General features: G+C 42.5%; 2 protein-coding genes across 5 annotated transcripts in view; one reads left to right on the forward strand and one right to left on the reverse strand.

Annotated features, from left to right (window-relative positions):
- dock2 (dedicator of cytokinesis 2) overlaps positions 1–25,972 on the reverse strand; it is a 107,278-nt gene that overhangs the window by 30,150 nt on the left and 51,156 nt on the right. The gene's annotated exons all lie outside the window — the stretch shown is intronic.
- insyn2b (inhibitory synaptic factor family member 2B) lies at positions 744–25,904 on the forward strand. Of its 2 annotated transcripts, XM_030396595.1 has the most exons (5): positions 744–1,026; positions 13,505–15,405; positions 16,967–17,007; positions 18,422–18,496; positions 23,198–23,363. In XM_030396595.1, exons 2-5 carry the CDS (start codon positions 13,853–13,855, stop codon positions 23,242–23,244), a joined length of 1,716 nt encoding a protein of 571 aa, XP_030252455.1. In that variant the 5' UTR covers positions 744–1,026; positions 13,505–13,852; the 3' UTR covers positions 23,245–23,363. The 2 variants fall into 2 exon arrangements, with proteins under 2 accessions (XP_030252455.1, XP_030252454.1); XM_030396594.1 differs by lacking the exon at positions 16,967–17,007 and having other exon boundaries at positions 23,198–25,904.

Below are 25,972 nucleotides of genomic sequence, written 5' to 3' on the forward strand. Positions count from 1 at the left end.
AGAACCTGATGTCATGTGGCGTTTAATTTCACTTTCCTTTCAATTCATCTTGTTTTTTTTCTGTCTTGTTTGCCTCGAGAAAAGAATACATCCTCAGCCGGTACGAAGAGGAGCAGAGGAAGAAAGAGAATGCGATAGAAGGAGGGTGGGAAAGGTGGGACAGTCGACCACAGAGGATGAGGTGAGAGTGTGTGAGATGAAGATAAAAGAAGAAGAGAAGAAGGATGGCAAGGCGGAGGCTAAAGTGGGGCAAAGAAAAGGGAGGACGGTGCCAGTACAGCTCAGAGAGGAGAGTGAGGTGAAGCTACCAGGGAGGGAGAGTGACAGAATGAGAAAGAGAGGAAGACAGAAAGAGAAGCAGTAGTAGATGCAGAAAAAGCAAAGATATAAATAAAGTGACTGATGGAAGCGAGAGTGTGTGTTTTCTGCGTGCTCGGGCGTGTGTGTTTGTTTGTTTGTGTCCTGGCTCGACTCCCGGGAGCAGACACTTTTATGCTGCCAAAGTTTCACTGGGTCTACCACCATGCCAGGGTCAATGCAGGAACACACACATGCACAGACACACACACACACACACACCAAAAAAACCAGGGTATGGCATTGGATAAGCCACCAATCAAGAGGCTGAAATAGGGAAATGGACAGAGTGCTAGAGATAAACGGTGTAGGAATTAATGAAAGAGTGATGGGTAAAGCTAAAGAGAAAGAGCGAGAGTGTAAAGAGCTGCAGGTAAGGAGGGAGACGGATCAGGGAAAGGTAGAAAGGGAGAGAGAGAGGGATACAGAGAGAAAGAGAGAGAGAGAGAGAGAAAGAGAGAGAGGGGAGGGAGGATCACTGGGCTCCGCGAGCATGCGAGGATCAGCAGCAACAGAATGAGACGGAGAGAGAGATAGAGAGCGGCAAAGAGTCTGAGGAGAGAGCTACTGAGGACTAAAAGACTATCAGAGACGCACAGAGAGAGAGAGAGAGACATCGAGAACAAGGGAGAAGAGAAGCATGCGGACCAAAAAGGAGGATAAGAAAAGGTAAGTGACTGCGAAAAAGCGACGAAACACAGTTGTTAGAAAAGGTTAGATGTACAGTAAGTGTGCTTGTATGTCAGAGATGGCACAACAGCCTGAAATGATTTGTCTTCTCTTGGTAAAAGATGCTCTGTTATGACCCTCCGAGGGAGCCTTCCAGTCTCCTAGCCCGCGGCTGGCACTTTGTTCTCAAAGCAGCTCATTCAACACTTAAGACAGTGGCCAGAATGTGAATGGACGTACTTGTAATGGTGATTGTATGGAAGCAAGCGACAGTGAGACAACTGGACCGATGAACAAAATACTTGGGTTTAGCCTCTGGACCACACAAACAACGGAAAATAACCCCTATAGCACAGAGTCTGGCTCTGGATGGACGTCTTGTTTCTTACAGAGTCTCTGTGTCCTTGATAAAAGTGTGTACATCCGCCTGCATGCGTACATTTGTTTAAAGAAGTGCTATGAACTGTTCGTGCATCTGTGTGTGTGTGTATCTGCGTGTGTGTGCGTGTGTCAGGTGAGTAATCCCATCCATCTGTCACAGCAGGATTTGATGCATATGATTACGTCTGTGTGTGTGTGTGTGTGTGTGTGTGTGTGTGTGCTGTGTATAGTACATGTACGTGTGTGATGTTTTTCGTGTGTGTTTCCTCATTCAACATTCATTACAACTTTTGCTTTCAAAAAGGCTTCCAAATGCTTCTGTCGATGTACGTATGCGTGTGTGTAGGTGTGTGTGTGTGTATCTGTTGCCCGATTGCTATTAAAAGCCTCTGAACCAATCGTCAGAACAGCTAGTGTAGCTTTAATATGGGATTATATGGCAATAACCCTTCTCTTATACACTAATGCTGCCTTGGTGCATCTGTATGTGTGTGTGTGTGTGTGTCTCTTCATGCGTGTGTGCGAGTATGAGAGAGCAAGCAAATGTGTGCAGAGCTCCACGACCGAGACACTGTGCATATATGTGACCTGTGCACTTAGCATTTATATAACCTCAGCAGCAGTGAGTTAAGAACATAATTCAAAATGACAGTTTGAGCATATGCACGTGTGTGTGTGTGCACACAAACAAACACATCAACAAAGTCCAAACTGAATCTTAGTCTTTCTATACCTTGTCAATAAGTTGCCGTCCCTATTTAAAGACATCTTTTCAAGATTGTTTCGTTCATTATTTGTATAACATTTGAAACACTGATCACCACCCTGGTGCCCCCGCATCCAAGAGAAAAAGTACCCTTTTGGATGCTCCTATACTAGATAAAACATGAGAAAGTGCCATCTAGGGTGCCCTTTTTGTGCTGGTGCCACAACACATACAGCTGGTGCCCTTTTAATGTATATGTGCCCCTGCCCCTCAGACAAAGTGAGTCTGCCACTGCATATGTCAATTTAAAAGATAATTTTTCAACTCAAAAAGGTCGCAGTTTGTTGTAAAACTGATCGAGTATAAACCTGTGGAGGTACGTAATTAGAAAGACTACATACCCAACAGTCACATGAGTTTAAAATGTGAGGACACATACATATTAGCATGCTTACCAAACTGACTAACTCTCCTTTTTTAGTTTAGAAGCAGCAGTATTATAGAGAGACCTGAGGGAGAGTGGTTAAGGAGCAAAGCCAGAAGGGAAATAGGGAAGAATAGGAAAGACAATATTTATTCTACTTACTATATGGTGAATAAATTGTTTTTAATAATTAAATGAAAAAAGAAAAAAATCATTCAGTTAGCTGAACTTAGAGGAAACACATTTGTAGAATAAATGATGTCACAGTGCTTTAATGTATGGGGATATTGTTGTGGGATATGTGGTCATAAGTGATGCATTAGAATATCGCTAAGTGGATTTCTCTGTTTCCATGTTTGATGCATGGCCAACAAAGGCTGGCAGAAACTTTATTTAGTATTCATCAAACCTCCAAAGATTCCTTTAAGTTTCTTATGAATGTGCTTTATTAATTCAGATATTTTTAGTACTTTGTTTTCTTTTGCAGTGTTTAGAAGCATTGTTCACTTGTCTGGAGTCAGCTGAGACAAAACAAACCAAAAGGTGAATTATTTTGGTCAAAAACTTTGCCTAAAAGTGATAAATGCATGCAGGCACCGATGACAGTGCTTGTATTGGAAACAACTGCAGCACAGAGAGAGAACATTTCATTGGGTATAATGCAAATTACAGACTAGGGAAAGCAAATCAATAGGTTATAACATTATACCGCCTTGACTTTAATGATATCCCCTTTTCTCCAGAGGATGACAGATGATGGAGAGAGAGAAAATAAAGGTTAAGGGAGATTGACAGCGAGAGGGAGTCAAAAGAAATGAGTGTGTGCGCGCCTTCATATGCATCCATGTGTGGATATGTGTCTGTGTCGCTGACACTTAAGCCGCTCTGCTAACCAGACAGACAGTGAACCAGTGATGAGAAGGAGATGAGATGGGGTGAAAAAGTAAAAAGGACTGAAAAAGTCAGAAGGGCAGGAAGATGGATGAGGCAGAGGGAGGGAGGGCCGCCAGGGCAACAGGATGGAGAGAAGGGGAGGAGGAGAGATAGATTGGGCGGGGGGGTTAATGATGGAGAGATTGGATGGGACGTGTGGACAGCATGAGTGATACGAGAGATGAGATGATAGAGGAGGGTGGAGGGAAGAGTAATCAGAGGACAGGGACAGGTGAAGAGGAGGGATAAAACGATGAGGTGACAGGAAGTAAAAAGGCTAAAAGAGAGCGAGAGAGAGTGAGAGAGAGTGCAGTTTTTAGCAACAAAAAAATGCGAAACCCCCGAGTACATCGCACTCTATTAGCCACGCTGATATGACGAGCGTGTGTGGTCTTCAGCTCCTCCTCTAACTTATACACTTGGTTTTCCCCAGTCGGCTTACAGGATCTTGTTTCCCACGTCATCGTGTTCATCTCTGATTATCAAATATTTGTTGGAAACTATCTCATAAATATTCAGTTTTATGTTTTCTCTGCCGCTCAATGAACACACTTTCATCCAGTCAGCAAGAGAAAACAAATGAATAAAAGTAGCAGATGGATCCGTCAATGATGCACTCTTTATCTATATTTCAACCCCCCCCTTTTTTTTTGCTACAGCTACCTGCCTGGCTGTAAAAAAGCTTTTGCTATAAAACTACACAAGATTCACTCTTAATTTCTCTGAGGGCCCTCACACTGGAACAGGATATTGATTTGAATTATGTTGTATTTATCCCCCCAGGAAAAAGTGAAAAGAGCTAAAAGGGACTGAAACTTGAAAGATTTTCTTTTAATTTTTCTTACTGGGTTTGAAGAGGAGGAGACTCAAACAGGTTTAGACATGTCTGTATTTAATTAGTTTTTTATGTGTGGAGGTGTAAATTAACATCAGACCACAGGCTTCAGTCCAGGCTGGTCTACCTCACCGGTCTAATGATGATTTAAGTAATCTCTGGCTAAATGAAATTCTGCTTATCTATGCATCAGTCCTTCCACACAGTTGCACCCACAATAAGGCAAAGTCAATACAGTACACTCAGTGTCTGTTGTCCATGAGCAAAGACTCAACACCTAAAATGTTAAACACCTCATTATCTACCTCATGGTGAGCTCCGGAGGATTAACAAAAACCTTAAAATCCTGAGCATTACTCACGTCCAGAATAAAGTGAAATCTAAGAGCATAACAAAGATGGTAAACCAGATTGGAAAGTAAATTTATCATGAACACACAGTACACAATGTTCTGCAGTGGTTCCCAAAACTGAGCTTTGAGGATGAGCCAAGGATGATACAAGATTTATCTTATCATTGTTATTTCATGGTATCTTTTGGAACAATTTGCAATTTGTGACATTTGCATTAACACCATTTGCATTTTTGTCACCATATCAAGCTTCCCATCACTGTATGTGATCTGGCTCTCTCAACCCTGAGGTCGGTACTATGAAGCAGGATTTGTGCTTGAGGTTTTCAGGCCTATGATGGTGTTTTTTCTTTATTAGGGTGCATCGCCATGGTAACTTGTGCTGCTCACCTTATGTTGGCAATAGCAGATAAGCATATGTAAAAGCACCACCTGCTGACCAATCAAATTATCTGGAAATTACATTTCCATTCATAGAAGATCTTGTGCAGCTCAGTGCGTGGACTGTGAGAGGTCGACTTGTTGTGCAGGAGCGCCATGTTGCCTTCATTCATTTTTTCCTGTTGGCTGCAAGCCATTTCAATGTGATTTATTTCATAATAATATCAACTTACACCAGACACTGAAAGGAGAAAGTCTCGTACATGTTACAAGAAATGCAAGGACATCTTTGAATTATGTCTTTATATTTATTTTCTGTCTGCTCCAAAGTCTTTTTGACACCACCGGGGATCACAGCTGAAAGAATAAGTCTAAAGCTGTCATTCACATGCCAGAAGAATACATCTAAGTAACACTTTAATTTAATGGATATGTAAATTTAACTATAGTCAGATCTACATGTTGGAGATTCTAGATTGATGGGGCAGGGATATTTGATGCCTATTAATGTCCATATTCAGATAGTCTGCAATGTTTTTGTCAGCTGTCCTTCCTGCATTTGGCAGCTGTAACTGTGTTGCTTTTAGTCTGGATTATGTGTTAAACTAATTTGTATTTGTCTAATTTTACAGTTTTCCCTTTGTTTATAACACATGTGGCTCTGCTGCCAGTAGATGTTTTCAAGTTTGTGATTTGTCCCTCAGTGCAAACACCTCAACTTCTATGCAAACACATTTATGGCTATATGTGGAAAAACCGGGGTCAACTTATCAAGATCATGTGTCAGATCACATGTTCATGTGATTGCAATTGTCAGGATTAGTGAAGATTGATAACTAAAGATATACTGGCTATGTTGAACTTGCTACATAGGCCTCTGGCTTAGATAAAAACAAGAGAAGAGTGGAGTCAGACGTCTGGGTTGTGCTCCGTCTCCCTACATCTACAGCAGGCTGACACGTCCCATAAAAAGGGCTGCAACCTTTATTTTTTTTCTCTTTGACCACTTTAAATGTCAGCTTTTTTGTTGTTGAAAGAACGACATCTCAAATAATAGCATATGTAATTGTATTCACTGTTTCAGTGAACTCTTCTGTAAATCTGCAGAGCCCCTGTTTGCCTTAGTTCAATATGATTTGATAATATTGAATCTATTAAAACTGACAAGCCTCTTTTAATATATTCATACTATATTGGGTGTTGGGTGACTCAGCGTGAAATGACAAACCATTTCCTTTAATGAAGCACTTTGTAAGATATGGACAGAATTTATCAACAGAGTGTGAGGAAACAGTGTTGATGTCACGTCAAAGATGTCTACGAGATTAACATGCATGCTAGCCCCCAGCCTGTTCTGTCTTGTAACAACACTTTGCACCACAAAATAAACTCAGAAAATGTCAGGACATGCAGTACTCTTACTTCTTTTTTTCTTACTACACAGAAAAATACAATTGCACACCACAAGAAATCAGGTTTCTCTCTGTTACCGAACCAAGACGAGTTTAACTGCCTCGTTAACTCATCATTAAATACAGTTAATTCAAATACAAACTTGGAGCCTGTGTTCAGTCCCAGTTTGGTGTCCAGCTATGTCCACTCGCACACCAGGCTGCCGAATCCAGTCAATCTAGGCCATGTCGCCTGTGGTGACTCCCCCTGTGATCCAAGGTCTCGGTTTAGACAAACTGTAGGGCCATTGACTCCACTGCTAACTGAGCCATGAGCTAATTGGCTAGCTACAGCCAAGCATAGCTGCAAAGCATCAGTCATTAGCTTCTCTGGTATTAAATGCCCCTTGTGTTTTTCGAGCAGCCTTCGACTCCTGGCCATATTCTACAGATTACACCTTTAATTGGGTGCAATGGACTTAAAGAGTTTGGAAACCACTGCTGTAGAGCAAAGACATTTTTTTTTAATCTATCATCAATTTCTCATAAATTTGATGCCTATTTCAGTGTGTGTGAGGAAAACCTGCATTAGGTTCTCAGACAGCAATTTCCATAGTTTACACTCAGTGCCTAGAAGAGTCACTTGAGTCCCTTACTATCAGTGAGGCACACACAACAGGCCCCGAACAATGCTTCAATGGGAGACACACTTGGATTATGCTGGGTTGGCTGAGACGCTTGGGTTTTGTGATATGAACATTAGCCTTTGTGGCTTTTGGCTCTCGAGTTGAAATGCTGATTAAAGTGCACTGTCCCTGAAAAATACAGTTGCACCCAATTAAAATGCACAACAGGCGGCAGAGAGCTGAGCAGGTTTCTTGTTGTTTTGACGATCATTACTGGATTCTTTCCCTCTGTCTGAGGTGCAGACAGAGGGAAGATAAATGTTATAGACTTCAGGGACTAAGGGAATAAGAATCCAGTGACCAATTATGCAAAAACGAAACCAAAAAAATTATAAACAGTGCATTGATGCTGTATATCTGCAATGCAGTTTGCAAATATTGGACACCTGCTGACATACAATATTCATTTAAGCAGAAATGGAGGCAAATACTAATACTATCTGCTCCTGCAGCCGGGAGCCGAGAAAGGATTCTCGGTAATTCTGCCAAATGTCTTTTTTAGTATCATGGTCATCCAGGTGAAATTGTACTTGTAATGAGCCGATCAGTCCGACTGATCTGTCTGACGGCTCGTCTCCAAACCATATCAGCCAGTCTTTTGCAATCAATCACATTAAAACACGTCAGAGAGGAGGTCTTAATAATCTAACGGCACGCTGTCTTACTTGGCAGATCACTGTGGCCACCTGCGCTGACATCACTGCAACTTCTTCCCACAATTATTCATTGACGAATGTCTGTGCAAGCTGTCTGGAAAATGTTGTCTGATTCAGTGCTGTGATTAATATTCATGGAAATATGAAATATGTATTTTTACTGTGCAACACTGAAAGAACTGCTTGCATACTTTTTCAGATTGATCTGGGGAGCGCCTTCAGGAGTAGAGCCTTTTCCTGCCAATTGTTGCAATAAACAGTGGTAAATTCTTTGACATAAAGTGTCCATGACTGAATTAAGCACCAGATTGGAATGTACAGTTTCGAGAGCTTGTTTAATGTGAGAAACAGCGGTCATAAAACATAGAAGTTCACCAATATATGAAACTAAAAATGCTTAAAAGTTTTCTTCTTTGAGCCCAGGCAGGGTGTGTGTGTGTGTGTGTGTGTGTGTGTGTGTGTGTGTGTGTCTGTGGGTGGGGTGGGGGGACTGACTAACCTACCCAAAATGCAGTGTGTGCTCTGTCTCAAAGGGCCAATAAGGTGCAGCATTTGTGTAGAGATACTGACCGAGAGAGGCAGTGTGATTACAGAGCAGTAAAGTGAGTCCATCTCCCTAACACACTAACACACACACAAACACACGCACATACACACGCTCACGCACATGGAGGGCCAGTCAATCGGCGGCTGAAAAATAAGGCTCACCTTGAAACGACAGGGGACTCGATTCGCTGGAGCATTCAGGGCTCTGTTACCACTGCAAAGACGTGGGTGTGCACTAATTCACACATACACTGACACATACACAGACACAGACACACACACACACACACACACACTTACGGGCTCACTGAGACCGCCTTACGTTGTAGACAATTCTCGAGCCGCCCAAACCCGCCAACTGGTAAATTAAACTCATTGCATGTATAAACAGATTTCATAAAAAGCTGCTCCCTGTCAAGAAACTCCCTGTAGTGTTTAATGGCTGTGTGTGTGGGGAGGGGTTTGTTTGTAAGTGTGGTGACAGATGCTCAAACACACTTGCAGTGCGTATTGATTACTGACAAGCAGTGTGTGCAGCTTTCCGAACCTCCTTCTTCCTCTCTCTTAATGTCACGCATCTCTCTCTCCTCTGTGCTACTCCCTTTATAATTTAACAAACTCTATGAGACACTTTTGGAGATTTCAGCTCCGGAAAATGGGCCTTTACATCTCATCCTCGACACGTACACACACTCACGCAGCACTTTTATCTTGTATGTAAGATTCTTTCCCTTCATCTGCTCTCTCCTCCTTATCCCTCCACCACCTTTATGCACCTCCCCATGTGCCACCATCTCCCCTGTTCTCCCTTTTTTTTCTCCGCCTCCCCTTCATCCATCGGTTCGACAATGTTGCCTCCCCCCTTCTCCTCCCTGATCATTTTGCACAGCCAGAGGTGCGATGTGGGCGCGAGACTGAGATTAAATATAGAGACAGAGGGGAAGGGAGAGGGAAACACACAGCAAAATCAAAGGCAGCATGACAGAGATGGAAAAGGGGGTGGTGAGTGGAAAAGTGTGACAACAAACACGGGTAACGATGAAAGACGAGGGGAGGCAGAGGGAGAGCGCCATCCAATAAGACCTGGATAGAGAGAGAGAGGTGGAAAGATTGAGAGAGTCAGGCATGTGAAGCTGATTCCTAAGGATATGGTGTCACTTTCTCCCTGACAAGCTGCAGGTCAGGGGGTGGGATGTGAGACTTGAGATGCAGGCACACACATAACCACTGACTCTCTTGCACGCGTACACACACACACACGCAGATAGAAGGAGACAGCAGGAAGAGAGAGCGAGGGAGAAAGTTTGTTGCAGCAGGTGCTCTGCTGTCTGATGTGGCGGCTGCTGGAAAGACAAATGCTTGGAAATGAGCTGCAGTGAAATTATCTTCAATTGACTTAGACTGAATCCCAGGGGAGACGACTTGACAACACATATACACACTCAAACACACACACACACACACACTTTCAAACACACGCGCTGGTACAAACGCACGTACGTATGCGGTCCACGCTATCTCCGGTGCACACACACAAACACCGTCTTCCTCTTTCTCTGGTGTTGTGTTTCTCTTATATCGTCAACATCTGCAATTTCTTTTCCGCAAACAACACATCTCAGTCCCTTCTCGGGCACCTGGTGGCTGCGGCCTGCTTTGCAAATAGATTTCACCCACTCGCACACACACACACACACACACACACACACACACACACACACACACACACACACACACACACACACAGACACAGACAGAGCAAACAAACCGCATTCACACCAAAAAAGAAAACATAAATTAAGCTAGATGGATAACTGGACCACAGGTCAAGACCCGTTGTCCTCCACTCCAGGACAATCTCTGCCACAGTTACCATGGTAACCCATCATAAACAGTCTGGGCTGTCAATTATGTGTGACCTCCTGCTAGCTGTAAGGCACTGTAACAGTCCTTGAGCCAAACGCACTGTCAAGATATTCATATAAATAACAGCGATATGTCACTGGGGCCGAAATCCTTTCATCTACAGAGCCTTACGTTAAGACCTTACATTTCAAAGCTCCACTTATGTCAGTGCAGCTCTCTAGCACAATCGCACACCAGGAAGTTTGTCACAAGTGCTAACTGCAAAGCTCTGTTGTGAAACTGACAGTTGTCCCGGAAAGTTTCACAGAACAGGGACACAGACTGAAAAACAGTCTAAATTTAAAATTGTTCTCAATCCTTAGCTGGGCCCATAGGCAGACCCACCAGCTTAATAAACTGCATCCACTCTGTTTTAATATTTAATGATCTTAAATGAAAACTGAAATTCCAAAGAGTCTGACAATTGCTGTCAGGGAGAAGAGAATAAAAGGGGCAAAAATGCCAATTTTTAGAATTCTGCTCATGGTGGCAAAACAGCATGCAACGTCTGGCTTTAAAATGAGTCGATATTAGTCACACCGAGTGTCTGTATGAGTGAATGTGTGCACGACTACAACAGGCTCATCACAGTTGTTATAAGTGAGTTTCTGTCTGCTGGTAAGAACATATTAACTGCCACAGGGCTGCAGCTGATGGCAGGGGAGATTTCTATAACTTCTGGAGAACCTTGAGCACCATTTTGATGTTTGTGATTTTGAGACAACTGTCCCCTTGTCAACGTTTTTGTCTGGGGGGTTCATAAACTAAGAGGAGAACAAGGACATATTTAATTTATTTTGAAAATACTGTACCTTTCCAGCCTTGACCCCAAGGATCTGTGCTGTGATCATAGACCAGCTGGCATCAAATAGAGGTTTTTTTCTGTGTGTGTGTGTGTGTGTGTGTGTGTGTGTGCCAGCTGGTTTCAGATTTCATTCTGCTGACTGACGCCTTGGACTAGCCTAATTTCTTGAACAAATGCGACCAATTTTGTAATTTGCCTGAACAGACATCTGTTGGAAGACACCAACATGTTCAGGAATCAACAGAGAACTGACTTCGAGAGTTGGCCTGAGGAGTCACAGTTGAACAGGGGAACAGGGGTATAAGTTAAATGTAAATGGTAACAAGAAAAGAGCAGAAATGTCTGACCTAGATATACAAATGTACTGATGCTTGTACTGTAGAGGTGAAGAAATGTTTATTATAAGAGTTTGGCGATGCAGATGTTAAAGATATGCATCAATCAACGTTATTTATGCTAGCGGACATTGATTTAGGAGGCGGAGATCAGCAGTGGACATTTGGCCACATTTCGGTTGTTGTGAAGTTACTTGGAAGCATGAAGTAGAGAAGATGCACACTGTTTTAGATCTGCCTCACAACAATTACTAAAAGCATTAGCCATTTTCATCTGAAGCTAACATCTACAGCCTTAAACAATGCAGCAAGTCTAGTTAATCAGCCACGAATTGAGGAGGTGCCGTCATCTTCCCCGTCCCACTCCGTGAAAGGCGTATGCAGCAGAGTCATGTTTGTGTTGTTTACCACATTCAGTGGTCCTGACCTGTCCTGTCATAGAGCTGCTACGTGAAAACATTTTTGCTGATTAAATCACACATGCAAAGCAGTGCAGATGGATTTATAAGACAAGATAAGAAAAGATAGAGCTTTAGTAATCCCAAAGGAAATTTTCTGGTGCCAGATTGGTATGAAAATGTATAGAAAACAATAGAAAAAAGCAGTTACAACTTTGGTCAGGGTCACAGACTAGGCCCAATTAAAACATAACAAGCATTAAATATTAGTAAAATATACAAGTGTTCAAGGAGTTAAATGCAAAAAAACTGTGTCTTAGAGAAAAACAAAAGAAGTAAGACCAGTTAAGTACAAGAGTAAACAAAAATAAACTAAAATTTAAATAGAAATGTTGTGTTGGTTATGTTTTCTGTTATAGTCTGATTTTAAAAGGATTTTCTTAAATATAAAGGGAATATTACATTATGAGAAAGCAGCCTTGAACAGTAACATAAAAAATTGGGGACGCCAACATTTAGATGCATCAAGATACGATCGGGATCGTGAATTCAGTTTGTCGACAGGTGAATCGTAATGGTATCGTGAGGCGAGTGAAGATTCACGCTTTTATTGTATATTGTGCAGAGACTATAAAATGAAACACAGAAACTCATCATAGGATGATAAACCACAGCACTCTGGAGCAAAATCTGTCTAAAAACATATAAATATATAAATAAAATATAACACCTATACTATGATATATACTATATAACACATATAGTATAATTGAATTACTGAATTGGATTCATTTGTTTAAACGACCTCCTATGACCCCCATTTACTCTCCTATGTCTTTTTCTCTTTGATGTACCAATATGTGCTGCTGCAATGGCCCAATTTCCTCTTACGGAAAAATCGAATGTAATATTATCCAGCTCCAATTTTATCTGCGGCTCATAGAGTCATAGTGCAACATTAAAGCATTCTGAGTCGATTCTCAGGTGATTTGAAGTGATTAAGATCAAAAGGATAATTGTGTTCTCCTCCCAAACAATTTTAAACGAGCATACCAATACAAAACCACATAAGGCTTTAGCATTACGAAGCCACAATTTAAAATAATTTTTGCTGCCTAAGAAAAGAAAAAAATCTATAAAAAGTAAAAGATGCCCATTCATTACTGAAAATAAAAGGTAAGTGGGCAGAAACCATGCTGCAGAGACTGATATCATGCTGAACTCATTAGACAGATTCCCAAACTGCGATGTGAAGTCATGATGCATCATCAGTTTACATGCTGCTCTGAGAGGCAAACATAACATCATTCGAAATGTGTCACACTGTGTCACCACGTAATAAAAGCCTGCAGTGACATCTGTAGTCCGAAATTTATAAGTGTTATCGACCGAGATCCTTGGGTGAGTGTGCAACTTTCGACTTGCAACTTTCCCGAGGCATTCGCGATTACCCTTAAGATATGTTGAGGCTTTGCTGTTCCTTCAAGAAAAAACAGCTTGATAAGAAATAGAGTTTTGCCTCTATAACTCCACCACACCTGCTGGTGTAATGAAGGGTTGATAGAGTTCTATCGATCTGGTTAGTGTGTGCGTTCAGCCGAGGTCAAAGCTTTTATATGGTGCTTTTCGTGCTTAATGTCTGTGACTTCTTGCCAATCTAACCATTTATTCCCGGTTGTCCCTCCTTTCGACTCATGTTTCTCTCATTCATTGTCTCTCTCTTTCTTTCTCTCTCTCTCTCCAGATCAAACCTGCAACGTCCAGAGAATCCATCCAGCTCATCAGCTGCGGGTTAGAGACTGAGAGAAGCTGTGAAAGTAATGTCCAATCAGAAGTAGCCAAAGTAGTGAGGAGGTCATTAATGGGAGGACATTGAAAGTGTAAAGCTTTATTGGATATTGAATTCCTGTCCTCAACTTCCGCGTACAAACTCTTTCACTCCGCCTCACAAACAGACAAATTCACTGGGTATACAAAAGCTGGAACTATTCCCACTTCCTATTGGATATAATTGCACTGACACTGGCTGATGTCATCGCTTGCCTCCATCCCGTTCAGCTCCTCGGGGGGCTGAGCCAACCTGCAAAAGAGTATGGGCAGAAGGGTGGCTGATCCAACCAATCCGGTGCCTGCGCTGGGGGTTCCCCTGGCAGGAGGGCGATGGGGCCCACTGTGCAGCGTCGGGGTGCAGACTTCTCCCGGGCTGCGGACTCTCCCCTCCATCAAACGGCACGGCAGCCAGCCAACCAACACACATCGTCCACTCGCCATGGCCACAGACAAAGCAACCTCAGCAGAGACAGCTGGAGTTATCAGAAGTGACAGCAACAGTCTGCCAGTGTCCAAGGAGACATCTCAGAACGAGATCAACAGCCTGACACAGGACGACATGGGCTCTCAGGGGTCAGGCAGTGGAGTTTACTGCCAGATTAAAACATTACGGACAAACCCTAAAGACACAAGAGCTAAAAGGACAGCTCGGTATACAAACGGCAGCGTGGTAGCCTCCGATGTAGTGGGAGGGGTTTGCACTGAGGGCGCAGAAGGCAAGGAGCCTGTCCACGAGAGGAGGAGAGTGCAGTCTCTACGCATGGAGGGCCACCGCTCCGTTCTTAAGACAGGGAGCGTTTGTACGACCGTGCACGCCACCCCGCCACGGCCTTGTCGAGTCATGGCCACCTCCCCGCCTCGTCTCTGTGCGACTTGTGGGAGGAGACGGTCACAGATTGCGCCGTGCACAGGCGCATGTCGAAGAAAGGCCGTCAATCAAATAACAGCGAGCCAGACTTTACCTAATCCGCCACGGAAAGCTTCCGCTGCTCCCAGCCAGTCGAAGAAGGAGTGTGCTCTGGACTCTGTCTCTTACACAGCAAACATATCAGTAAAGACTACGCAAATACCACAGCTGTCACACACGATACCAAAAACACACAGCTCACATTCCAACCACACATCACAAGCTCAGACAAAAACGAAAGATTCAAAACAGCAGTCAAGGCCACACTCGGCGGACTTCACTATATACAAAGACTCAGCCACACAAACAGCAGACACACACATGCACAACAGCACAGACAGCTCCACAGCTACCACGCATAAGCAGCAAGCACACACACCGTCTGCAGAGGCAACAGAGCCACATTCGACTGACAAACACAAGCATGACTTGGCTAAAATCAAGCACGCCGATGAACACAAACACACATCAGTCCGTGTCAATTCTAAACCTTCAGTTTCTTCACTCCACAGTGACTCAAAATCCACCAACACGCCACCTCTGCCGCCGAAAAATTCCCCTAAACTCACTCCTTTTGAACCGGCCACAGATGCGGCGCAAACCAAAAAGACCAAGGACACCATGGATATTCCCAACCAAGCATCTTCGCAGCGGATCAAACTCAAGGACTACACAAAACAGAAGAGCAAATCATTCGATGACCACACTCTGCCTTGTAAGACTCATATGAAAGCACAATGTAACGGGGCTCCGGGGGGATTGTTGGGCGGACCAGCGGGGAACGCACCCCGCGGGCTCGAGAGGCAGCTGCAGAGTGTGGAGGAGAACCTGGTGTCCAATCAGGAGAAGATCAAGGTGCTTCTGAACGTCATTCAAGACCTGGAGAAGAGCAAGGCCCTCAGCGAAGGGTGAGAGGGGGAAGCAATTCGGGAAAAAGGAGGATGAACTATACAATGAGTCAGCAAGGCAGAGAGGGAAAAGAGAGATAAAGACAGGGATGAAATTAGAGATATGGGATGAAGAAGTAGAGGTGAGGCAGAGGTATTACCTGCTCTGGCGAATGCTTAAGTAAGAGAGTGAGCGAGTTAGTGATAAGGAGAAGAAAGCGAGGGAGAGAACAAGGCGTCGAGGGAGTGCACAAGATTAGGAAAGGAGTATATTTGAGTTTTTATAGCAAAATATATACCGACAGGCTTTCAAGTCCGTGTAATGGATTTTAAATGTCAGGCAGGCCAATGGAGATTCACTTAAGTGTGTCTACGTGTGTGCACGTGTGTGTGTGCTCGAATCCTGTAGAGATATATGATATACCTGTGAGCCCTTAGTCAAGGCTCTCAGATCCCTCCTCTGTCCTTTAATCTTATAGACCTTATAGAGATTGTTCTCCCCACCGTAACAGTACCTCTAGGAGACGTCGTACTGCCTACCAAGTTAAACTAATCGGTTCGTCTTTCTTCTCCTGCCATCTCTTTTATTCATAAATCTTCCTCTCCTGCTCCATTACCTTTGTTTCTCTCTTCTTAAGGCATCCCAGTCAGCCCTCCGTACTCTCTTCTTTTTAATCGGTGCCCTCCCCTTTTTTCTCCGAGGCTCCTTAACCCGCTTCCAGCTATTCATCCCTTTCCCCACCTATCTTTCCCCAATTCTTAATTAATACCTTTTATCTCTTTTCATTTTTTTTCCCCTTCTCTCCGCACCTCCTCATATAAATCATGCCTGCGACTCACAATCGTGAATCCCTCCGTTGCCCTCTCGGCATTTTCTGATGTCTCTAGCTCCAGACTAATCCCTATCAGATTACCTCTGAGAAATGTAATTAATATTTAAGCTGCACAATAAGGCTCCTAAACTCAGTGTACATGCTGTCCTGCTCTGAGCGTGTGAATGTACAGTATAAGGTAATGTATTCATATAATTCAGTGCGTATGTGAGGATACTAATGGCTAGTTCTTAGAGTGCTACAAATAGGGTAAAAAAGGGGCAGACAGAATAGAGATGGATAGACAGACAGAAAGAGAGAGCAACTTAGAGAAAGAGACACAACAAGAAAAGGAAAAGTTACAGAACCAGCAACTATGAGAGCCAACATGCATCTGATGCTGTGCCTGAAATGAAAGTACTCTAAGTGGGCCGCTGTGATAAAAGTGTCGGCTGAGCTAAAAGGTTGTCGCTGTGCTCAGCTCCGTGTTTTCTCTCCTCTCTCGAAGCAAATACCCGTCTGCTCTTGCTGTTGTTGTCTTTGATAAAGCCTGCTAGGGAGAGAAATACTGATGCCAGTCACACGGTTTCTCTCCATGTAATTAAAACATCTTGTTTATCAACATAAATCAGCGACTCCCTCATCTAGACAGTTCAGTAAAGGGGCAGCCAAAACATCTTGGCAAAATAAAGCGTTTTAATTACATGACAGTCAGCATGAGCTTGTCGGATCTTTTTTTCTTTTTTTAATCTGACTTTATTCTCCAACAGCTCCGTCGCCTGGTTCAACCTTGATAACACACTTTGCATGGGTAATCAGAATTTCTTGTGATGCACACCAATTTTTCGACATAGCTAGTTCCTAAAATGAAAAGACTATGAGATACTTGTCACTGAACAATGTGCTGGTAATATGAATGTCGCGTCATGCTTGGCCTCTCAGACAGACACTGTAAACACTGTTTAGAGGTTATGTTCACCAGCCCGCACAGCCAAGCAGGACAATTCAGGTGAAGTCCTGTCATTCCTGTTAGGGTACATCACATGCAGTTAATACGACAAGCTTATTTGTGCCCTTTTGACAACCCCTAGAGAGCACAACCCTGATGTTAATAACAGTTGTGACTCCAGCAGTCAAGAGAGAGAGACTCTGTCAAGACAAGCTTAACTTGTTTTTCTACTGCAAAATAAGATTCCTTCCTCTGCTGTTGAACATCAGTACATGGTGTTAAAGGAACAGTTCAGCCTAAAATCAATTTTCTCTTTTGTTTGTTGTGTGAGTTGCCAAGTTTTGGAGATATATGAGATCTCTGTTCATAGAGATGTCTGTCTTTTCTACTGCAAAATAAGATTCCTTCCTCTGCTGTTGAACATCAGTACATGGTGTTAAAGGAACAGTTCAGCCTAAAATCAATTTTCTCTTTTGTTTGTTGTGTGAGTTGCCAAGTTTTGGAGATATATGAGATCTCTGTTCATAGAGATGTCTGTCTTTTCTTGACTATTGAATATTTTCCCCAGAAAAATAGATTTTGAAAAACTCAACAGCAATGGCCGATGACCCAGTTACTCAAGATAATCCACAGACCAGATTGTGAGCAGTTTCACAAGGGATATATTTTCTTTTTACCAAATTACATATCACTGCACAAAAAGACTTGTGAATTTGAACATTAATGGCACTGTACACAGCTAAGCTTTAACTTAAGCTAGCTTAGTTAGTTTAGCTAACTAGCCTCTTGTCCATGAGTAGATGCACACCTCTTTCTTGCGTTGTGATATTGTTGCCGGATGTAGTTGGGCAGAAAGAAACAGTCCCAATGTGAATATGCCCATAAGGCTAAGGGTTATCTTGAGTAACTTGGCCATGACTTCTGGAAGGAGACATTGCTGATGAGTTTTTCAAAAGTATTGTTTTAATGCTTTGAGAACCACAAGCCGAGTGTCATCTAGTTCCATCTATATGTGACAGAAAAGCCGACATCTCTACAGCTGATACCTCCCAGATTCTGCAACTCATGCCACAACAATCTAGATGGATATATAGCACTTCAGACAAGCAGAAAAACGTGTATTTTAGATTTTTGGATGAACTGCCCCAGAAGCGATAATTGGAGTTGTTCCCCAGGCAGACTAAAACACACAGCATGTGTATGTGTCACATCTGATATTCGTTCAATTAAACCCTTTTGTGAGTGTGTGAATGCTTTGCATCTGTTGTTTCTGCAGTCGCAGCTCATACAGAACTGGTCAGGACATTAACAACTGCCCCACCTGCCAAAAGACAGCCTGCATCATCTACAGGTAACATGATCAAGATAATGAGCTTACTGCATTGCATAACTCACCATTGCCAACTCATTCTTTCCCGGAGCGTAATAAACAGCCCTGAAACTTCTCCTGGAAAAAAAGACTGTTGAAAATGTTTCATTTCACATTGTTTCTTCTAAGCTTTCCCAGGTTGTATCACTTATGCAGCACATCTTTTCGTTTTTGTTTTATTTTTCATTAGCTTCCCTCCTGGTACCCTGCTGTCTCTGCCCTTTTCGCCCACTCTGATAATTGTATTGCTCATAAAATATATCCCTATTATATGAAAAAAACAAGACTATGAGTGATCCTCCTCATCAATATTGAAATTAATACATGCGCGGTTCTAGGGGATTAGAAGAGGCAGCTCTCTCCAGGAAAGTTATTTACACACAAAAGTGTGCTCTGTGCAAACAAGCAAATTAATTCAGCACCTAAATGATGCGTCTTTCCTGTTTCAGTCATCTCTAGTGTGTGTGACCTAAAAAAGTAATTGCATTCTTAGATCCTCTGGAACTTACAGCGCTGCGCCCTCACAATCTGATACCACATACTGTAGTTTAATCCTCCCATCATCTCCACCCCATCCTTCTTATTTTCATCCTTTCATTATGTAAATCAATCCCGTCTTTTCATCCCATGCCTGCTCGATCTTCTCTTTCTTTCATCTCGAACTTTCAATCAAAGTGCTTTCCTCTGTATATCCCTGCCTCATTCCATCTGTCAATTGGCAAAGCTATAATCACCTGTGCCCCACTCCCACCAAACACCCAACGACTGCTCTTTCTCTGCCCCGCTCAATCGAGCTGAAAATACTGGTTTTGGTATGTGCAGTAGCTTTGCTGTGAACACAGACAAAGGATACAAAAATAAATATTTAGTTATTGTAAAAACCTGCTTTTAGTCCAGAATCTTTTGTCTGCATGTCTCATACTAAAGCCAGGCCTGGAGCTTATCCTGCTTGTTTACAATCATATATAAATCTCCCTTGCAGGCCACAAGGGATAAAGATACGTTTTACAGGGCCTTTATCTCTCAAGCTCTCGCTAATTCACAAAATCACCCACCTCCCAAAAGCACCGCATCTGCATCCCTCCAGTGTTTCTACTTTCTACTCCTCTGTTGTTTCATCCCTCCATCTCTTCACACACTTCTCTGACTCCCTCTTCCTCTTCCTCCTCAGCCTATTCTTTTTTCCCCTTGATCTTAATTAACACAGTGGGATCGTTACCCCAGTAAGTTCTAATGAATACCAAGGGGAAATGATTGCCACATGGCAACATACACATCCACTCATACATCCATATAGATATAATGTACACAGATGTTAAATAAGTATATGCAAAACACCCCCTACTTTACATAGATTCATATGCAAGATACACACAAATATGAGGAAGACGAGGAGGCAGAAAATGAAGATATTTGGCCACAAACAATGGTCAGTGGAATATGGGCTTAGCTGTAATGATACTTAGTCCATCAACAGAGAATTACTTGAATTAATGTTAGTCATTTCCAAAACAATAATGCCACTAATTCTCTCGTTCCAGTCAGTCAAATTTGAGAAGTTATTGCTTTTCACAGTCGTATACTTTTGTAAACTGAACATTTGTAGGTTTGGGACTGTTTAAATGACCAGGAAAGAAAAATCAATCAATTGAGAATACAAATGTGGCAGATGAATCCATGATGAAAACTATCGTCAGTACCAACTTGTATTACATAACCATTCACTTAGGCAGGAAAACACAATTGCTAACAAACCACATAATTTTGGTCATTTTTGAATTAATCTACTCTGCCAAAAGTAAGTCCTGATGATGAGGCAACAAAACAAAGAAAAAGAGCTTCCACAACAGTAAATCAACTTTTGAAAGCTGTGTATGGTCATAAGTCGAGGAAATTGGACATGAGAAAATGTGTGTTAACAGCATAAAAAGTACTTTTATCTTCTATTCACTACTATTATTGTCTATAAAACTACTCTGCAACAAAAAAAAACATCTAACAAAAGTAATTAAGACATCACAATACTTCTCAGTTGAATATCCTCAGAGCATTACTTGGACTTTTCAATGCGCCTGAGGCTTCTCTAAACTCAGTAGTACGTTGTTTGTCATTATCATCCCTCCTTTCTCTTTTCTCAGTTTCATAGATTTTCATTTCCTGCTCCACTTTCCCTTTGTTTTTCTTGCACATTTGCAAATACAGTCATACACACAAATGCTAATTAATCCAACAATAAAGCCTTTTTTTCTGCTTATGCATGTACGCACACTAATTCATACAGAGAAACAAAGATATGAATATATTTCACGCTGCGTGATTGATGTTAATAACTTGGACAGATATGCAGAATCTGCATTTTCTTCTCACATATCAGTGCAAGTTCCTTACAAAGAAATCACACACATTAAATATGCGGCGAAACAGAATTTCAGCGACCCATTGTGACAAGTACAGACAATAGAGAAAAAAGTACTCCATTTGATTGGACAGTAACAACCTTATCAAACTCTCAGGGAGGATTCTGGGTAAGAGGGCTGCTGATAGGGAAAGGGAGACACACAAACAGCAGGATGGATTACGCGTGGGATTGAAACATCCATCCTAATGATTTGAGGTTTAAAAAGGGGGGTTTTGATGTGGGCTGACTGCCTGAAGATGTTTTGCCATTGTCAGTCCTAATTAATCTGTATGATGAGCGACAAGGAGGAGAGGAACTTATGACAGCCCCTCTGTTTTTCTCCCAAAGCTTAAACAACTCAAACCCATACACGGAGACATGCAGGCACGCATACAACACCTAAAGGTATTCATCACTTTCATCCTAAACAGGAAGAGACATTAATGACTGAATGATATTAACACCTCTGTACACGCAGAACCTAAACATTAACCTTGTCAGCTGAAGAACGTGACTAACCTTCACCCTTGCTTCAACCAAAAAGTGAAGTTGAATAATTCAAAGGCTCCTCACAAGGATAAAAGAAACAATTACGCACAGTCATGCACACAGTTGCAAAGATGCCGGAGATGACAGCTTGCAAAACGAACTAAGAGCGGCTGCTTTTCCCACCGTGCCGTAATCTTATGAACAATAGCGAGAGAGAGGTAGATATGGGCAGAGAGAAGTAGTTAGAGAGGACTGAGGCGGGGGGATGCTGAAGCCTAGTAAAGTGTGTGGGTAAAGAAAGACATGACAAAAGGTCCTCCACTCTAGAACATGATAGAGTATAAATTGAGTGAATGTAGGACAGGTGCACTATTTTATCTTTTCTTTTCTCATATGTATATATATATATATATATATATGTATTTATATTTGTGGAGAATTTCTTGCTGTGTGTATGTGTAGTCACAGTTCATCTCCTTCATCATTTATTCATGGCAGTCATTCCTTCCTTTATGCCCACCAGAGCTTTTACCTCCTCGTCTATTTACTCCTTCGCTCACTCCCTCCATCCCCGTGCTCTTTCAGCGAAGACCTCTCTGCCCCCCTCTCTCCTCGCCTCTGGTGGCCCACATCCTCTCCTCCTTCACTTCCTCCCTCCTTCTTATTGTTTCTCTCCTTTTTTCCGCAGTGACCTCGCTGCCCTGTTTTATTAAAGCCTTTTCTTTCATTTATCCCTACCTCCATCTCCCAGATGAGAGTTAGTTACTTACTTCTGTTCCGTCCATAAGTCGCTGTATGCACCTTTTCCCCCTCACCCAGCTGTGGGCTTGTTGTGGAAGCTGCACACTTTAGATGTCAGGGGATCAGATGTCTGTTTGTACAGTATGTGCATGTGTGTTGGCCTGCTGGAGGAGGGGACCACTGGGTAGTTGTGTCAGCTCCCCTTGCCTCATCATGTGGCTCATTAACTCCAGATGCCAGGCCCTGTATGCAGCTCCGCCCCTCTAATCAAACCCAATACACAAACACACATATATTCTCTTGCACATAAAAAAGGAGAGAGAAAGTCTACTACACTATGACCTGCAGCGGTGGACACTTCAGAGACGGTGGGGAAAAAGAGAGCGATAAGAGAGGGAGGAGGGGGGATGAGAGAGATGCACAGAAAAAAGAAAGCCGAGAGGGTCTGCTTTGAACACATCAGAAGAGGAAAAAAAAAAAGTTCCTCCCTTGCTCCTTCCTTTGGCTCCTCCATTTTGCAAACGCTCCTCTACACTCCTTTCCTTTTCTCCTCCTCTCCTTTGCTGCTCTCTTCATCCTTCTCCTCCCACTCCTCTCATCTCACCAGCCTGTGATCTATCGGTGCATGAAGCGCAGAAGAATACTATGGACGTGAAATGAGTGCTGAGTTGAGGCCTGTATGAAAGTACGCGTGCTGAAGGTGCATATATCCGAGTTAAGAACACGATTTTACATCCGCACATAAAATTGCATTATGCCAAAGTACAACCTCTCTGTAAGTTGTCAGCGTTTTGCGACTACATTTTCAAACTCCTGCGCTCACCTGTCCCTCAATCCCTCTTTTTATAAGCTTTCTTTATGCTTAGCAGACCTCGACTTGTCCTCACATCCCTCTCCTCATCTCCTCTCCCTCCCTCCCTCCTGCCACCAAATCTAATCTCTTTTTGTGAAAAATGAGCTATATAAATAAATTTGACTTGATGTGACACTACCCCAACCTCTAAATCGTGCTCCCTCCTTTTCCTTCAACCGTTCTATCTTTATCTCCTCTCCAGTGTGGAGCATGATTTCCGACAGCAGGAGGGACGCTTGCAGGGGATAATGGAGGCGCTGGAGGGCGAGTACGATGTGCCTGCAGCCGCTTTGACCAAGCCCACGCTAGCCCCTTCATCTTCCAACCGACCCAGCACCAAGGCCCGTGTGAAGAAACTTCGCAAGAAGTGTTTCTGGTGGCTGTAAGCCTCGTGCAACACTACATCAAGCTTTCTGGCCATAACAAACGAGGATGATGACTATGTTTCAGGAGATCCCAGGCCCCGAAGTTTTGGAATAAAGCCTCTCTCTTGCGGTCGGTCCTGTGGGTGTGTTTAAGTCTCATTAAAATCACTGGGAGCATTTTCCAAGCTGCTTTCCTGTAAATTTTTGTTTTTCCACAAAAATCCATCCTCAGCTCTTAAAATATACACCAGGAGACCAGGTAGAGAAAGAGGAAATGCACTAAAGAAGAAAAAGAGGACCAAACAAGCTGCTGAACCTTCTTCTCATGTCCATCTAAGATGGAGATCCAAATCACCGTGACCTCCCCTCTGTGAAAACCAGACTTCCCTAGCTAATTTGTGATGAACTTTTGATTCATTGAGGATACTGGCTTCCCATAATGCTTATGCAAGAGGGAAATAAGGCACTGATGCTTTGGATGACAGACAGGCAGACTGTTTGTCACTTGGCTGAGTGGCTGTCTATACAGATGGACAGACGTATGAATGGATTTATGCTAAGATGGATTCACGCCTACAGCCTGGGAATGAATCCTTACAACGAAATTTGGCTAAAATTACAGCAATAAGCAGAGGAATCGGAACAATTCCAGAAAAAATCCTAGGATTTTGACAGCTAATCTAAATTCTGTGTCTTTGGAGGGGCTTGACAGCCAAAATTTGAATGTAGCAACAACTGAAGCGCTAAGAGGATACAAGTGGAAAACAAGCCGATGAGCTCTCCGGAAACAAAGACACAGCTCACTGGGTGGAGTTCAGGGTTTTGGAGAGCACAGTGGAGATTGTATTAAGAATACATTAAGAGACAACGTGATAGGCAGCTGATCACAGACTGACAGGCCATGTCAGATAATTAAAAATTCTGTCAACAATGACTGACAGAGTGATTGATTCTCTTCTTTATTACCATCCAAAATGGAAGTGTTTTGATGTAAGCTCAGTCTTGTTTCAAGGACTTTCACACACATTCACACACACACAAACAAACACTTACGTGCATATACTGTAAATACATGCACAAACTACACACACACTTACTCAAATACAGCAAACTAGGGGCAGACCAGTTATCACTTCACAGTTAGATATTGGCTTGTGTTCTTGTTTAAAAGATGTATCAGTATTTGCAAAGTCTGAGCTGTTAAGGCACCTATAAATTCTGTATGAATTTCAGTGAGTTTTTCCTAATTTCACATTGCACACATTGTGCAGAAGAATGCTCTGTTGTCATGCAACATGTGGAAAGCCCAAAACAATCAGTTTCATTTGACTGTCTGCTATTTCACAGTACTTACTTACATCCAGTACGTAACCTACCAAAACTTAACAGACACAATTAAAACAAGTCTAAAGGTTTTCCCCAATAAGAAACATCCTCTTGTTCTCCTCAAATACACCACCGATGACAATTTCAATATTTATGAAATTGTTCTATAGGCATTGAGGCCACACTGCTGCTGTAAGATGGCTCATTAAGCTGCAACAGAGAAATAAAAACATTGATGCATTCACTGCAGGTCTATATATCCCATCAAAATGTACAAAGAAATCAGTCTACTTTACCAGGTCAAGGTACGTTATCTCATTGAGAACTGACAATCCAACCAGTAAACAACTGCTTTGCAAAATCATTACACAATCAGTGAAGGAATATGGAATTTTATAACAAATATATTGGCAGACATGTATGTAATCAGAAATTTAAACTCTGTATGGGACTATCCCACTGACTGCACATTAAGATGGACAACATGACAGCTCCCCAAAAGTGAAGCCAATACCGTCTCGATCACCCCTTGTTGGCTGGCTGAAGTAAGGTCATAAATCCTGTTCCCCTCCCTGTTAGAAGATGGGACATTGGCCAAAGTACAACCTACAAGTACATGTCAAAAATTGTCTTCCTGAATGTGGTTTCTGTCATTTTAGATTGTTCTCATCACATTGATATTTTGTTCAAGGCTACATATTTATTATAAGTTTGGTTTAAATTAGTCATTTGGAGCTATGAAAAGGGGCGTGTGACATAATGATTGACAGCTGAGCCCTGCTTACGATTTACGGTCACCTCAATAACACGACTTATATAAAATAATTACTACTGCCCAGACTCTATAACCAAATGGCATCGTGTGCAAGATGGCTGTTCCCATATCCAGGATATTTTGGCTTCATTTTTGTGCAGTGGGAGATGCATCCTATATCTTTATATAAAGTCTCACCTACTGTTCCTGTTGCAAACGCACACTATTATTTTCCACACACATAAACACACACCGTTTGCACACTGCTTAGTGCACAGCAGTCTCGAGCAAAAACCACTAATCTCACACTTCAGCTGCTTCTGGGTGATAAGTTGCCACAAATTAGAACCCTGGATGACACCACTCGTACTAATTAAATATAACAGTCTGTGAGCTCCCACAATGCCCCTCTCTTCCTGATCTTCCTCTTGTATGTACAATAAAAGTGTGTATTTTAAACTAAATTTGCCTTTGTTGACATACTTTGTGTCTCAGAATGAAATTGCACTGCAGACAAGAGTTGACAGACGGT

Source organism: Sparus aurata, chromosome 18 (assembly GCF_900880675.1).
Source record: "Sparus aurata chromosome 18, fSpaAur1.1, whole genome shotgun sequence".
NCBI classification, from domain to species: domain Eukaryota; kingdom Metazoa; phylum Chordata; class Actinopteri; order Spariformes; family Sparidae; genus Sparus; species Sparus aurata.